At 36.7% G+C, this 14,177-nt stretch overlaps 3 protein-coding genes across 3 annotated transcripts; all 3 read right to left on the bottom strand.

The window, feature by feature from the left end:
• Window positions 1–35: 35 nt before the first annotated feature.
• LOC130552507 (mucin-21-like) lies at window positions 36–944 on the bottom strand. The gene is made up of 4 exons (XM_057330841.1): window positions 649–944; window positions 361–555; window positions 93–251; window positions 36–46 (listed from the first exon to the last, which is right to left on the bottom strand). The coding sequence occupies exons 1-4, from the start codon at window positions 842–844 to the stop codon at window positions 36–38; spliced, it is 561 nt and encodes a 186-aa protein (XP_057186824.1). The 5' UTR covers window positions 845–944.
• Window positions 945–1,697: 753 nt separating this feature from the next.
• Window positions 1,698–3,330, bottom strand: LOC130552508 (uncharacterized). Its single transcript, XM_057330842.1, has 3 exons — window positions 3,129–3,330; window positions 2,064–2,402; window positions 1,698–1,870 (listed from the first exon to the last, which is right to left on the bottom strand). The coding sequence occupies exons 1-3, from the start codon at window positions 3,328–3,330 to the stop codon at window positions 1,698–1,700; spliced, it is 714 nt and encodes a 237-aa protein (XP_057186825.1).
• A 2,457-nt stretch (window positions 3,331–5,787) lies between these two features.
• On the bottom strand, window positions 5,788–12,237 carry LOC130553347 (protein downstream neighbor of son homolog). Its single transcript, XM_057332257.1, has 10 exons — window positions 11,765–12,237; window positions 10,844–10,933; window positions 10,560–10,763; window positions 10,166–10,344; window positions 8,651–8,829; window positions 8,453–8,567; window positions 8,249–8,374; window positions 7,925–8,123; window positions 6,892–7,107; window positions 5,788–6,772 (listed from the first exon to the last, which is right to left on the bottom strand). Exons 1-10 carry the CDS (start codon window positions 12,167–12,169, stop codon window positions 6,635–6,637), a joined length of 1,851 nt encoding a protein of 616 aa, XP_057188240.1. The 5' UTR covers window positions 12,170–12,237; the 3' UTR covers window positions 5,788–6,634.
• Window positions 12,238–14,177: the final 1,940 nt, after the last annotated feature.

Raw genomic sequence — 14,177 nt, forward strand, 5'->3', positions numbered from 1 at the left:
TCTAAAAGAGAAACATAAATGAGATAAAACATCCACTATAAACACGCTAGAATTTTCCATCTTAATCATAAGCAAATAGCCTTCAGCAGTGCCTGCAGACGTCTGCGCAGACGTTGTGCTGATGTCTCCAGTTTCACTTCTCTCCACATGTGATACAGGGCTGAACGATTCAATGCTTGCAACATGCGTCCAAGAGCTGCTGCTGGCGTTGGGGACCGACTCAACGGTGGATGACATCTCGAAAGACACAACTAGAGAGAGAGAGAGAGAGAGAGAGAGAGAGAGAGAGAGATTACTCAACTACTTGGATAATGACGAAACCTGTAAAGAATAATGTGTTGATTGGGCATTTCACAGTACCGGACGTCTGCGCAGACGCTGTGCTGCTGTCTTCAGTGTGTGTTCGCTCCACATATGAGTGTGTTGATACAGGACTGGACCGTTCAGTGCTTGTAACATCCGTCCGTGTTGGCACAGATGTGCTGGTTTGAGTGTAAGAGGTGTTGCTGGCGTTGGGGACCGACTCAACGGTGGATGACATCCTAGAAGACACAACTAGAGAGAGAGAGAGAGAGAGAGATTACTCAACTACTTGGATAATGATGAAACCTGTAAAGAATAATGTGTTGATTGGGCATTCCACAGTACCTTCAACTGTATCTGCGGACGTCTGCGCAGACGCTGTGCTGCTGTCTTCAATGTCTGTTCGCTCGACATATGAGTGTGTTGATACAGGACTGGACCGTTCAGTGCTTGTAACATCCGTCCGTGTTGGCACAGATGTGCTGGTTTGAGTGTAAGAGGTGTTGCTGGTGTTGGGGACCGACTCAACGGTGGATGACATCCTAGAAGACACAACTAGAGAGAGAGAGATTACTTGACTACAAGAATAATTTAGGCATGTACATTTGACGAAACCTGTAAAGAATATGAGAAAAAGATAAATCTGCACTTGAGAAGACATTTTATGTTTTTGCCTTTTTTCATTATTAAACATAAACACAATTTTACAACCAATACGAATCTGCCAGCGATACAAGATAATATTATTTTATTTAATAATTTCATAAGAAATATTTGGCAAAAAGCAAACTACAGCAGGAAATATGTGTATTTACCCCTATATACAAAACTAAAAAAAACATGAAAAAACAAAAATCTTGCTAGAAAAACAATTCTGTGTTATTCAGAGTTATGTAATATTTTAAATTATCTTTTATTTTGATATTTTTTTCTTTTTATGTTTATTTTAGTTACACTAAGTCATTTTATTATTTCTTTGTTTATTTTAAAGTTGCTATATAAGATCACTTGATTTGATTTCAGTTTAGATTTATTTTCAGTTAATCCTTTTAGTGCCTCAATTTAAGCTTATTTTAGTTTATTTATGAGGCAACATTTGTCATGTTCATTTAGTTTATACCATTACAACTGTGCGACCAAAATACAAAGTTTTTGAACAATCTTATTTTTGAATAAAAAGACGCCACATGACCAAACCTGGACATCACCGTGAACGTGACTGTATATTCTCTGAATAAAATCTTTTAAGAATAAGACATTTTTACAGGAAAGCTATCTAAACTTAGCAAGTTTTTTGGGCAAAAGGTAGACCATAGATGATACAGACTTTAACATCTTCTAAACGTTTAATATTAAAATGTTATATATCTTACAGACAACAGCCCTGCAGAATCTCAGATACCTTCAACTGTATCTGCAGACGTCTGCGCAGACGTGCTGATTTCAGTGGACCATTCAGTGCTCGCAACAGACGTCCATGTTGGTACAGATGTGCTGGTTTGAGTATAAGAGCCGCTGCTGGTGCTGAGGATGGACTCTGAGGTGGATGGAACATCAGAAGACACATCTAAATATAGAGAAAGAGAGTTACTTAACATCTTGGACTGGCAAGACAATTGATCTTTTAAAATCTTTCATTCCCCATTAATGAGCCTAAAATTAAGCTTTGACGAATGTGTTACGTTCGCTACTTTTGACACTCAGATTTAAAGCAACCTGAACACATTCTGTAAAATAACGAAACAATGCTGGATTCATACCCAGAAGAATGAGTTTTCGTGTTTCTGGTAATCCGTTCTGTAGATCCTCGTGATCGGTGCTCTTGTAGCGGCACTGATAAACTCCCTGATCCTGAGCTCTTATAGATCTGATATTCAATGAGAAGATCCCTCGAGACATCTCCTCTCTGACGGGCAATGACATATGACTGTTATCAACATTAACATCAATCTTTCCAGACGTGAACCGCAGAACTTCACGCTCATCTTTAAGCCAATGGATGTCAATATCTTCCCAGGGGTTATTTGAGGGGACGTTGCCGAAACAATGCAAAGTGACATCTTCACCCACCGCAGCCAAAACAGGAAAATTTAAGGATTCTTTAAAAACAAAATAGAGACGGATTTACAAAGTACATATATTTTGAATATTGAGCTTGCCCTTTCCATTTTCTCAAAGACACTTAAGAAAGGTTCAAATATATTTTAAGTATGCTTTAGTCTATTTATTGAGTACTAATAGCAATGTACTAATAGTATAACTTGTAAATTTCACTACTATAGTAAGCAGACTTTTCAGTGTATAAAAGTATACTGTTATGCACACTTTAAGTATAACAATATAACGTTGAGTACACAACTAGTTAAAACTACGTTTTTTGTTTTTATTGCTACTATACTACAGGTAAACGTATCGGTATACTGTGTACTAGTTCAATACTTGTTGCACATTTTCAGTGTATGAAAGTACACTACACTCTCAGTAAAGTAGTTTAGTGGTTTTTATACTACAACTTTACTTGTAAGTTAAGTGAGTAATCTTAACATGCTTATAGTTTATTGTTTCTATTCTATGGTTACTATATAAACTCGAGTAAACACGACAACAAAAAGATTTAGTACAGTATAGATCAAATATAATTGTAGACTTTTCTTACGGTATAGGTAAAATGTATTATTTATAAATGTATTGGTATACTTCTGAGAAGTATAGAAAATGGACTGAAAGTATACTTTTTCATTTTTAGTTGAAAAGAACTATACTAATAGCACACTTGAATAAACTTCTTTTCAGTAAAAGTATGTCGTTTTGGTGACTGTACTTACCCAACACATCTACAAACACAGAGCAAACCGGTTTCTGGCCCCTCCACAGACATTCATATATTCCTCCATCACTAAACACGACGTCTCTTAACACGAGGGAGAAATCATCAGATGCTGTTGGGTCCTCGAGGAACACTCGGTCCTCATAACCCTGTCCCGCGGTGATGTGGCCTTCACGGAGAACGGCCACATGTTTGCCCATCGCCTCCCAATGCAGCTCATCTGTGGGAAACCCTGAACTATTACACGGCAACAAGACGCTTTCTCCTGGAAACACCTCAACCTTATTCACCTGAAGATAGAACGCTAGACAAGCTGGAACAGATAAAGAGTGGATGCAGATTTTAAAATGCAGTTTTATTCCACAATTTAGAGCTTCAATAACATTTTACAGTCAGGAGGAAATCAGAATGGTCTTAAACTTGTTCTTATAGATGTATGGTGCACAATCTATTGTTTTAGATTACACCACAAATCCTCTCGGGAGTCAATCACACCAAACATATTACTGCATCAACAGCTTTCTTTAGAGAAAGTCTAGCCAAATGGAAAATGTTATGTTAGACCATTTACACTGTAAAAAATTGTTTAAAAACTTTAAAAAAAATAAGTTACCTGGTTGCTTTAAAATTTTGAGTTAATTCAACTTACAAATATTAGTCAACTCAAAGAGAAATTAATTAAGTTAACTAATATTTTTAAGTTGAATTAACTTAGAATTTGAAGGTAACCCTTTTTAAGTTGAACCAACAACAAACATTTTTTGCAGTGTATAAAAGTTGCTTTGTATATATTTTTAAAAGTTTATTAAAACAATTTATAAAAGTTGCTTGTATAAAGCTGCTTTGTATGTGCCATTGAAATTGTCTGCCCATCATACTTTTAATCTGTTTTTACTTTATTTCTTTGACACAAGAAATATTCAGGTGATAGATTTTATTTACCATCATCTAATTATGTATTTTAAATGCTTTGTAATGTTGACTTCATAATGTTATTCATTGAAGTTACCTTTGCAAAATAAGCTTAATAACATATTTATCACGTACCATTTAGGGCTACAATCGAAATAAAAGCCGTGCCAAGAATATTCATTTTTCCTCAGAATACCTAACAGAGAGAAATGAAAAATGAAAAAATAATAATACTTGAAATAAACAATTATCTGTAAAACTATAAACATTGTCAAATACACAATAATACCACTTGTGCTAAAAGATTCTTCACAGCAGTGACATTGAAGAAGCATTTCATTTTTGGTTCAATAAAGAACCCTTTACTCAAAAGTTGTTTTAAGAATATTTTTCCTACAAAGAACTTTAAAGGTTCTTCATGGATCCCGTCAGCCATACTGACATGACATGACATTAAAGAGCCACTGCAGACTCATGGCCAATATTAGACATGACAGGTGTTGTCACATTTATACATGAGAATAAAAAAAGAAAAACATCTCTACATTGAACGCTGTTTAACTTTACACGAAATCTCAAAATCATGCATCTGTATGCAATACAAAAAGGTTGCATTTGAAGACAAAACACAATAGCAGAGCTCAGACATTTTCTTTTTTTTTTTATTCTTACTGCAACAACTTTTCTGTTCTTTAAAAATGTGTGATTTGTTTGCTCTCAACATGAGAACCCTCAAACGTGAACTTACCGAATATCCGTTTATAATATTATCATTAGAAGAGCTGGTGTGATTTCATTCAGTCTTAGTTTCTACGAAGGACGGAGCTGCTGAAAGGAGAGAAAGTCCATCCGTGTATCTTTACATGCTTGTGCACGCAGATGCAATTTTATGTTTAGGGTTCGAGGTGACACGGGTGTTAAAATATGACCTGATGCCCAAACATAACACGTGCAATATTACAACGACAGTACACAGCATTGAAAAATAACTTCAGTGTTATATCTGCGTGCCTTGTATTAGATGCTTTTTGCTCGTATCTACAAGTGTTTTTTATTTTTTATGCAGAGAATGTTGAAGGACTGGCTGGATGTGAAACTTTAGACGGGTCACTGCCACACGAGCACTGGAGTCATTTTCTCAATGAAGGAATCCTTGGTTTGAACCCTCACAAGTATTTACACTCCGCTGTTACACTATTACACACATCTTAGGCTTGTGAGCTGATACACTGTAATATATATATATATATATATAAACTAACAGCAATCTCTGTTTGAAACATAAGGTTGCAGGTTACCTTATGCACGTGTCATTTTTCACAAATTCAGACACACCAGCTCAAATTTAGTATCTTAATTTTCTTTTAATTTTATTAACTTAATTTTCTACAAAAAAAGTTATTTAATTTTCAACACTGACTTTTTATATATTTGTGTAATAACTAAATTCCAGAGTTTTATATTTATTGTTTTTTTTATTTTAATTTTAGTTTGTGTTTTAATCTTGCTAGCCTATATAAGATTTTTTTTGTAGTTGCATTTAATTTTTATTTATTTTCAGTTAATAATTTTAGTGCCTCAAACTTGTTTCAGTTTATTGCCAAGTCAACCATTCTAACTTTCATTGAATTTTCAAAAAAAAATCGGGCCATTATTTGATTTGATTTCAGGTTTTAATCGTTAGTTTTGGTGAACTATAAAAACCTTGCTGATTTTTGCTTATTTCTTTAACAAACCCATTACAGATTGACACAAAGCCAATGGGAACTTACGTTTTTGTCAAAATAAAAGATTAAAAAGTTAAAAGTTACATGAATGATACATACTTTCCCTCATAAACTAATGTCATTGATAAACTGTCAATAATTCAAGTATTGTTAGTAAAAAAATATATTTACAAATACACAATTTAAATAAACAGAGCTTTACTAGTATATTTACTGTAGGACTTTTTAGTCAACTTTTCCAGACATTGCTACAATGGTGATATAGAAAATTCCTGTTATTTTCCATTTAAAAAGTTTGTTAATACCATGATATTTACAAAATTGTAACATGGTGGTAACATAATATTCTTTTAAGTACCTTGGTCTGCCATATTTTATATCTCGATAATCATTTAGTACCATTGTATTCTCATCTACTACTGAGTTCATATACTCATCAATCTGATGCCGACACGCAAGTTGCAAAGCAAAACATATTGCAAATATTCCATTTAATATTACAAATTCATTCAGATGTGATAAATATTCCCGATCAGAAGCATCACAGTTAGCTGCATTCGGCACGTACTTAAAACTGTTCATGATAAAACGATCCTTTAAAATCTTAAACGCATTACCATCTTTGAAAACCGACAGAAACAAAAAAACCTAAAAATGACGCGAGGCAGTGCACATTAAAAGCTACAGGCTGTAAGTCAATAGTCACACTACAGTATATACATCAACTAGCACAGATATAAAGTCACTCGAGTCAGATGGTACAGTAAACCACAGCGTCACAGGCAGATTCATGTTGCAGAGGATATTAATAGACGTGGCCTGTCGTGGGCTCTTCACATGCTGTCACAGCGGGACGGGACGGATCTCAAGACCTCCAGCTGTATGAATGTCCTCTCACGTGCAGCTGTCTGAGGGCGGATCTGCCCAGCGTGGTGGGTGCGGCCAGCTGCTGAACTGTGCTCTGCTGTAGACCGCACCTGCCCAAGTCTTGCACCACATCGTCCTGCGAATAATGTAATAAATGCTTCATTAGCGTTCATGAATTACATTAATAGGTCTTTCTATGCAAGTCGCTTTGGATAAAAGCGTCTGCTAAATGCGAATGTCTGTCGAACCACATACCAGTGTGTCCGGTTCAGATGTTTGGCAGATGGGGACATTGAGGACAGCAGTGGGCTCATGTGTGTACAGACCCACAGAGAATTCACCCTTCTGAGCGGGTTTCAGCAGCTGGGTCAGCGCGTGCAGCGTGTGAGGCATGATGGGTCCCGTCACCTCCAGACTGCACACGTCCTGATAGCCCGTTCGGATCCGAGTCTTCACGTTCACTGTACGGGCCTGCGGACACGTTTAAAACAGACGTTTGCGTTCATAATACTGCAACATTATGACCAAAAATCATTGTGTATTAATTACCATCCTTAAAATACACAGCACATGCATGGCATTTAATATATTATTTATGATACTTAATAAATATTATGACAAATTGTATAATCGCATTATAAAACAGTAGTGAACTCAAGACAGATTAGACAAACTTTGAGAATATGAATGCAAAAAATTGAATTGCACTGGTTAAAGGGAACCAGACAGATTTCGCCCCCCATTGACTCCCATAGTAGGAAAAAATACTTCATTTTTTTGTTCTGTTGAACACAAAAGAAGATATTTTGAAGAATGTCGGACAGCAAACAGTTCTGGGGCACTTTTGACGACCATTGTCATTTTTCCTCCTATGGGAGTCAATGGGGGGCAAAATCTGTCTGGTTACAAGCATTCTTCCAAATATCTTTCTCTGTGTTCATCAGAACAAAGACATTTATACAGATTTGGAACAACTCGAAGGTGAGTAAATGATGACAGAATTTTCATTTTTGGGTGGAGCATCCCTTTAAGGAATCTAGTTGATCTATTCATATAAGATTGTATAATCAGCCTTACTTATGGATAAATGATGGGAAGGGAAGACAATATCTATGAGCTGTTTTTATAGCAGATACATTTACTTACATATTATTATATCATGTAAATATACTGTAGTAAACATAGCAAATGATGCAAATACATCAAGCAAATCAATAAACAACCACAGAACAAAACCAAAGAAATCTTTTCATGCTTCGATGAAAAAAACACACGCAAGTCCTCAAACCTTGAGCGTGTGCAGCGAGGCTCCTCTGAAGGCTGTAGGGGCCAGAAGTGTTGGAGGAAGTCCCGCCTGAGATCCGGCTCCAGCGACCAGACTCTTACAGTTAAAGAGGAAGTTCAGCAGAGTGAACGTGTTCGAACCCTCGACCAGCACCACCGACTCCGGTCTGTGATCTAACCGAACCTCTCTGTGTTCCTTACGACTGATACACGATTTAAGGAAGAACATCATTCATATCTAGTCTTATTATACCATTTTAAAACAAGAAAATAGTAACCCAGTGTCAGTTTTAATCCGAGACAGCCCAGAGCCGAACAAAAAGGATACAGTTTAATAGAAATAGCATCAGGTTTCTTAATCTTGTCCTGGACGCCCATCTCCTGCAACCACGAAAACCCATCATCATCATCCTCGTCGTCATCATCAACCTCATTTTCACTGTGTTCACTCTTCCTGTAGAAACATACGGCATGATGATTATTTCCAGCAGTGTGGACATTTTATAAGCTGCTGTTGTGTTTCTGTACTCACACATCTTCACCGCTCTTGGCCGGATCTTCTCCGTCAGCCTGCCGAGAGCTCTCGACCTCAGATGCGTCTCTGCTCTTCTTCTTGTCTTCCAGCAGCGGGAGCGTGAACTCTATTCCTAATCACAAGACACACACCGAGTTAAACCTGTTGGACGTTTCATCAAATGGTGACAGTCTGAAGCAGTGCGGCGATTCGTACCCTCAGCTTTCATGGCCTCACGCAGCCCTCTGGTGGTTGGAGTGAGCAGTGCGCTGATGCTTTTCGCACCATTCAGACCAGCAGCTCTGAAGAGAACAGTGAACTGATGCGAGCACAGGTAAAAGTACGGACACAGTCTGGCCTTCAGCAAACTGTACAGAGACGTCAGACTCACAGACCTACAGAACACACAACGCAATAACACATTATCAAGACTTCCGCATGCAGTGCTCAACATAAACCTGATGCGAATCTGATGAATCTGTGAGGAGCAGGATGGCTGATATAATGCTGATATACACAATATTTTAAGTATTTTAATGATTTTCTTGCTAAAAGTAAACATGGATTTCACAAAATATTTACACAAAATTAACGCATTTTTAAATGGAACTGGCAGCAGACTGACAGTTGAAGGGGAGGAGTTAACGGATGCTCCGCCCAAGCCGTCTAACACACATCACGCATTTAAGATGGATTGTCATTTCAGGAAGGAAGTGCATTTTCATATTTTAACTAAAGATTTTGGGGGCACACAAATTTTAAAAAGAGAATGGCCCACGTTGATAAACTATTTACAATAAACGCTGCGGTTGCAAGCTGTTTTTATACATCCAATCAAATCGCAGAAAAGACGAGATTTTCTCATAAGAAATTTCATTTCACTCGGAAATGCGTCAAAATACGGAAGTAAAAACAATCGCAACTTCCGGTTCACAGGGCCATTAAGTGATGTCAGAAAAAAGGCCAAACCTCACCATGGTAATTTTAACATAACTATTTTCTCAACATGGGCATTGGTTGTTTTTGCACAACTTACAATTTTGTTTCAATTATTAAATCATCTTGTTAATCAGATATAGCTGTGAAATTAGGACTGGCTGACATAATACTATACAGCTGCTGAAAAAATAAGAGGCCGTTCGAAATTTTCATTTAAGCATAATTTCTAGATGTATCGTGGCCATTTCAGTCCGGTGTCTGTCTGTTGAGTGTCAACTAAATCAAACCTCAGGAGTGACATAAAGTCATCCAACAGCAATGTGAAAGACTGAAAGCATGACAAGACACATGAAAACTGTGATACAAATCCAGGTTATCACATACAATTATTATTAGAAATATAAGTGTTGTGTTGCTTAAAAGAGAATATGAAATTGTTTTCTTTGCAGTATTTTCACCGGTTTCTACTGCACTTTCTGCAAATAAACGCAAATAGAAACAATATTTGTATTTGAAATTTGGGAGAAATATTTTTAGTAGCTCAAAAATGATCGTTTTACCTAAAATAATAAATTCAGAAAAACTGAAAATAATTCCAAATGGTCTCTCAATTTTTCCCACGGTTGTATATTGCTTCCTGCAAAGTAATTTACATAAATTATGTTATAAGTCATAACGTCCCGGTTGTAAAACATTTGTCTATATTTTTATTACTCAAACATTGAAGTTTTAATGATGGAAGCACAAATTTCTCATCACATTGATCCAGCATCACAAACTGAAATCTCTCACCAGTCGCTCATCAGACTCTGCTGCAGGTTGTCGTCTTGCGCCCACGGTGTGATCTTGCCCGAGAATTTGCGCTCGGCACCGATCCGTGGGAAGAGAGAGAGCCAGGAGAAAGAGGGATGCTGCCAGTACTGCAGACACTGCTGAAAACCACAGCGCAGCTCCGCACAGCCCCGGGGCTCCTGCAACACATCACATGTGACTTACAGAGTACAGAAATATAAATGCCAGCAGAATTAAACATCAAATATTTTATTTACACTCATATTTGGGGCTTTGAGAAATGTTTTCGACATAAAGGGTTCAATGAAACCTTCAATGTTGTCAATTCTATTACACATTTTATGTCCAACTTTCGATTGATTATTGTATAAACTCTTCTGTATGGTGTTCTTACTTGTATGTTAGCGGGTAAGCTGGCATACGCAGCCCTGCAGTGAGCGGTCAGGCCCTGCGCCTCCTCCTGAGCCTTCAGTTGCTCCGCCCAGCTGAACAACTGAGGAGAGGTGAACAGCAGACGGGTTTTCAAGGACCAATCGGCCGGGAACTCCAGGCACGGATCAGACACACCTGCGTCACAAACCGCACCGCCGTCTGGATTCTAAAGACAACCAGCAGTCAGTGAAGATCACGAATCCGCAGAAAAACCACAGAAAACATCAGACTATCTCCATCACGCACCTTTAATACTGGATCGGACCTGACGGGTTCAAACAGATCCTCTTCAAACAAAGACTCGTCTCCAGAGATAGACGCCGCCGGCTTCTGCAGCTGATAAAACAACACAATGACAAAATGAGTGGGCTGTCACACGATTAATCGTGACTAATCGTTTGCAAAATAAACGTTTTTGTTTACATAAAATATGTGTGTGTACTGTATATAATAATTATGAATATATAAATACATGCACATACATGTATATATTTAAGAAATATTTACACATGTATATACATTCTTATATTTATATATAATTTATATTGTATATAAACATAAATATTTAATATACACATATATATTTTTTCTTAAACTACATGGATGTGTGTGTATTTATAATATATACATAATTATTATATATACAGTACACACATATTTTATGTAAACAAAACTTTTATTTTGTAAACGATTAGTCGCGATTAATGTGTGACAGCCCAAAATATATATTATATAATGGACTTGCCCATTACATAATAATAAATGATATACTACACATTAGCCTATTCTATCATATATTATAATGCATTTACATAAAGATACATTTTAATACATTTGCACATCATACTAATATATCATTCATTATGAAATATCACATATTTAATACAACTACACACGTGAACATGTATATTATGATGCACTTGCATATATGATCATATAGACTATTATAAACTTACACATAATATTATCATGTTATTATGTACTTACACCTTTGATTATTACAAATTATGTTTTAATGCACTTTCAGTGGAGACCCTTATCTCAATGGCTTTGTACTGGACACAGACCATTAAAATAAACTTACCATGGTATTACCTTGTTTTTATTACCTTTGATTGCTGTACCACAGCATATGTAACGTTACTACAGTAACTTTTTCGACTTTACCTGATGTTGTTGTTGTAAAAGCTCTTCTCTCAATGAAGTTCCCGCATTTACTCGTTCATGTAGTAATTTCCCATCCAGACCCGCAGCTGCCGTGGTTTTAACGTCCGGAGCGCCGATACCGCAGACGGTGTGTGATAAAGCTCTTTTCTTCGGGCTGTTGTACGTGTTTTCGTTGTACGTGTTTTCAATGTTCGCGAACGGGTTTCTGCGCTTTACGCCCGCGCCGCCCGCCCGGCACTGCGCGCTCAGCAGCGGCCCCGGTGAGAACGGACGGACCCCGTCCACCGACACCACCGGACTCGACACTTTACCGCCGAACGTTTCGCTCCGCGCGCGTTTCTTTCTCATCCGCAGAACATCGGACGGCTTCTTAAAGCTGGGAGAATAGCAACCCGCGTCCGACATGTCTGATCTCTCGTCTCGAGTTTACCGTGAATGTGATGTGAGGCGGGAAGAACAGCTGCTTGTTTTGTTTCTAAACGCGACGCTCTGAATTTCGCGCTAAGCGCGATGACGTCGTAAGGTTGCGTGAGACGCAAGCACGCATGAACGGGGCACCCGACAAATGTAAAGTCCCAACTGTGATCATTCTTGGATTATATTTTTTTTACCAAAACCAGGTAAAGATAAAAGTTTGTTAGATAATCAACGCCCCATTACACTCCTCAATACAGATGATAAATTACTCACTAAGGCATTAGCTTCTAGATTAAAATTGGGAATAGTCCAAATCATTAGTAATAGTGATTCACAATCGGGGTTTTTTAAAGATAGGTCAATTCATTCATAACAATATCAGATTAGTTTTAGATAGGATTGAGTGTAATCATATTATGAATGATGATGGGTTCATTCTATTTCGGGATTTTTTTAAGGCATTTGACATAGTAGAACACACTTTTATTTTGCAAACACTTAAATACTTTGGTTTTGGTCCAAAATGTATAAATGTTAATAGTATGTTATACAGAGATATTAATAGTTCAGTTGCTCTTTCTCAAGGCACTTTAGATCATTTTGGCAATATTTTGAGTCACAATAATTTTTGAGATAAACATAATTTACATTGCTCTTTAACTACTTATAGTAAAATTATTAAGAAAATTCCCATTCAAATGATTAGTTTAATAAAATAACATTTAAAATATTCTAAAATATGTGATCTAATGATTGAAAATTTGGAATTTGCAGAAAGAAAAAAATGTTACGAAAGTGTTTGACTTCCCAAGTCCTGTAAAGAGAAATTATGTGTTTATGCATTTTGAAAAAAAAAACATTAGACAGATTAGGTGTAATTTTCTTTATTTTCCTGTTACCCCTAAATGTAAAGAGGTTCACTTAAAATTTGGAATCATATATCCTGCAAGAGAATTCTTAAGATTCAAATTTAAGGTCGGAGACTCTAATGTTTGTCAAATATGTAAAGTTGATGTTGAAACGGTGGAACATTTATTTTTCAATGTAATTTGTTTCTGGATTGATGCATTTGAATAGATGCAACAGAAAATACCTGCAAGATTAAAGGGATATTTCACAGGCAAAACAAAATTTCCCCATGTTTTACTCACACACAAGGCATCCTGATTGAATATGACTTTCTTCTTGAGGAATAATGCAGTCAGAGTTATAATACCACGTATCGTTTTTCTTCCAAGCGGGTGAATAGGGAATTTTTTGAAGCTCCAAAAAGCGCATCCATCGATCAAAGAACAACTCGACGCAGCTCTGTCTACACTTGTATCAATTAATTTAACGTTTGACTTATTGTTGTTAAATCCAAGTATATCGCGAATTAAGTCAGAACAGATATAAAGACAGATTATTACAAGGAAGTGAGGAAAAAGTGCATCCCTGCGTTCAGAGCAATGGAAACATGAACACAATTGCACAAATAATGAGGAACAGACTCTGTTATTTATACAGCTGCACACAAAGGCCTACATCTGGGAGATGTCTATATGTCTGCATTGCCATCTGCAAGATGTATTTTTTATTGTTTACTCTTTTGCAATACGTCTCGTATAGACGTTTCTTGTCCATTGTCATGTAGACATCTAGAAGATATCTGTAAAATGTTTATGATTTAGAATGTGTATAAAACTGCTTTTTCTAAGAGGTTAATTGGATGTTTTTACACAGCAGATGTTTTCCAGATCTCCAGATCTTTAGCAGACATTTTACAGACGTATGCAAAACACTGTCATCTGTAATTTGCAATTAAAAGGACGGGCATTGATAAGATTAAATGTCCCTTTATTGTTCTGTATGTCAAACCAGATAAAAGTGAGTCTGTCATACATGTTACACCCTCTTTAAAAAAGGGTGAAATACTCTAAGAATAATGATAAATATTGCTGCAAGCAGCGATTATTAATCGCTTTATTAATTAATTGTGAATGCTGAATTGCGACGG

This window comes from Triplophysa rosa, linkage group LG4 (assembly GCF_024868665.1).
Source record: "Triplophysa rosa linkage group LG4, Trosa_1v2, whole genome shotgun sequence".
Lineage (NCBI taxonomy): Eukaryota > Metazoa > Chordata > Actinopteri > Cypriniformes > Nemacheilidae > Triplophysa > Triplophysa rosa.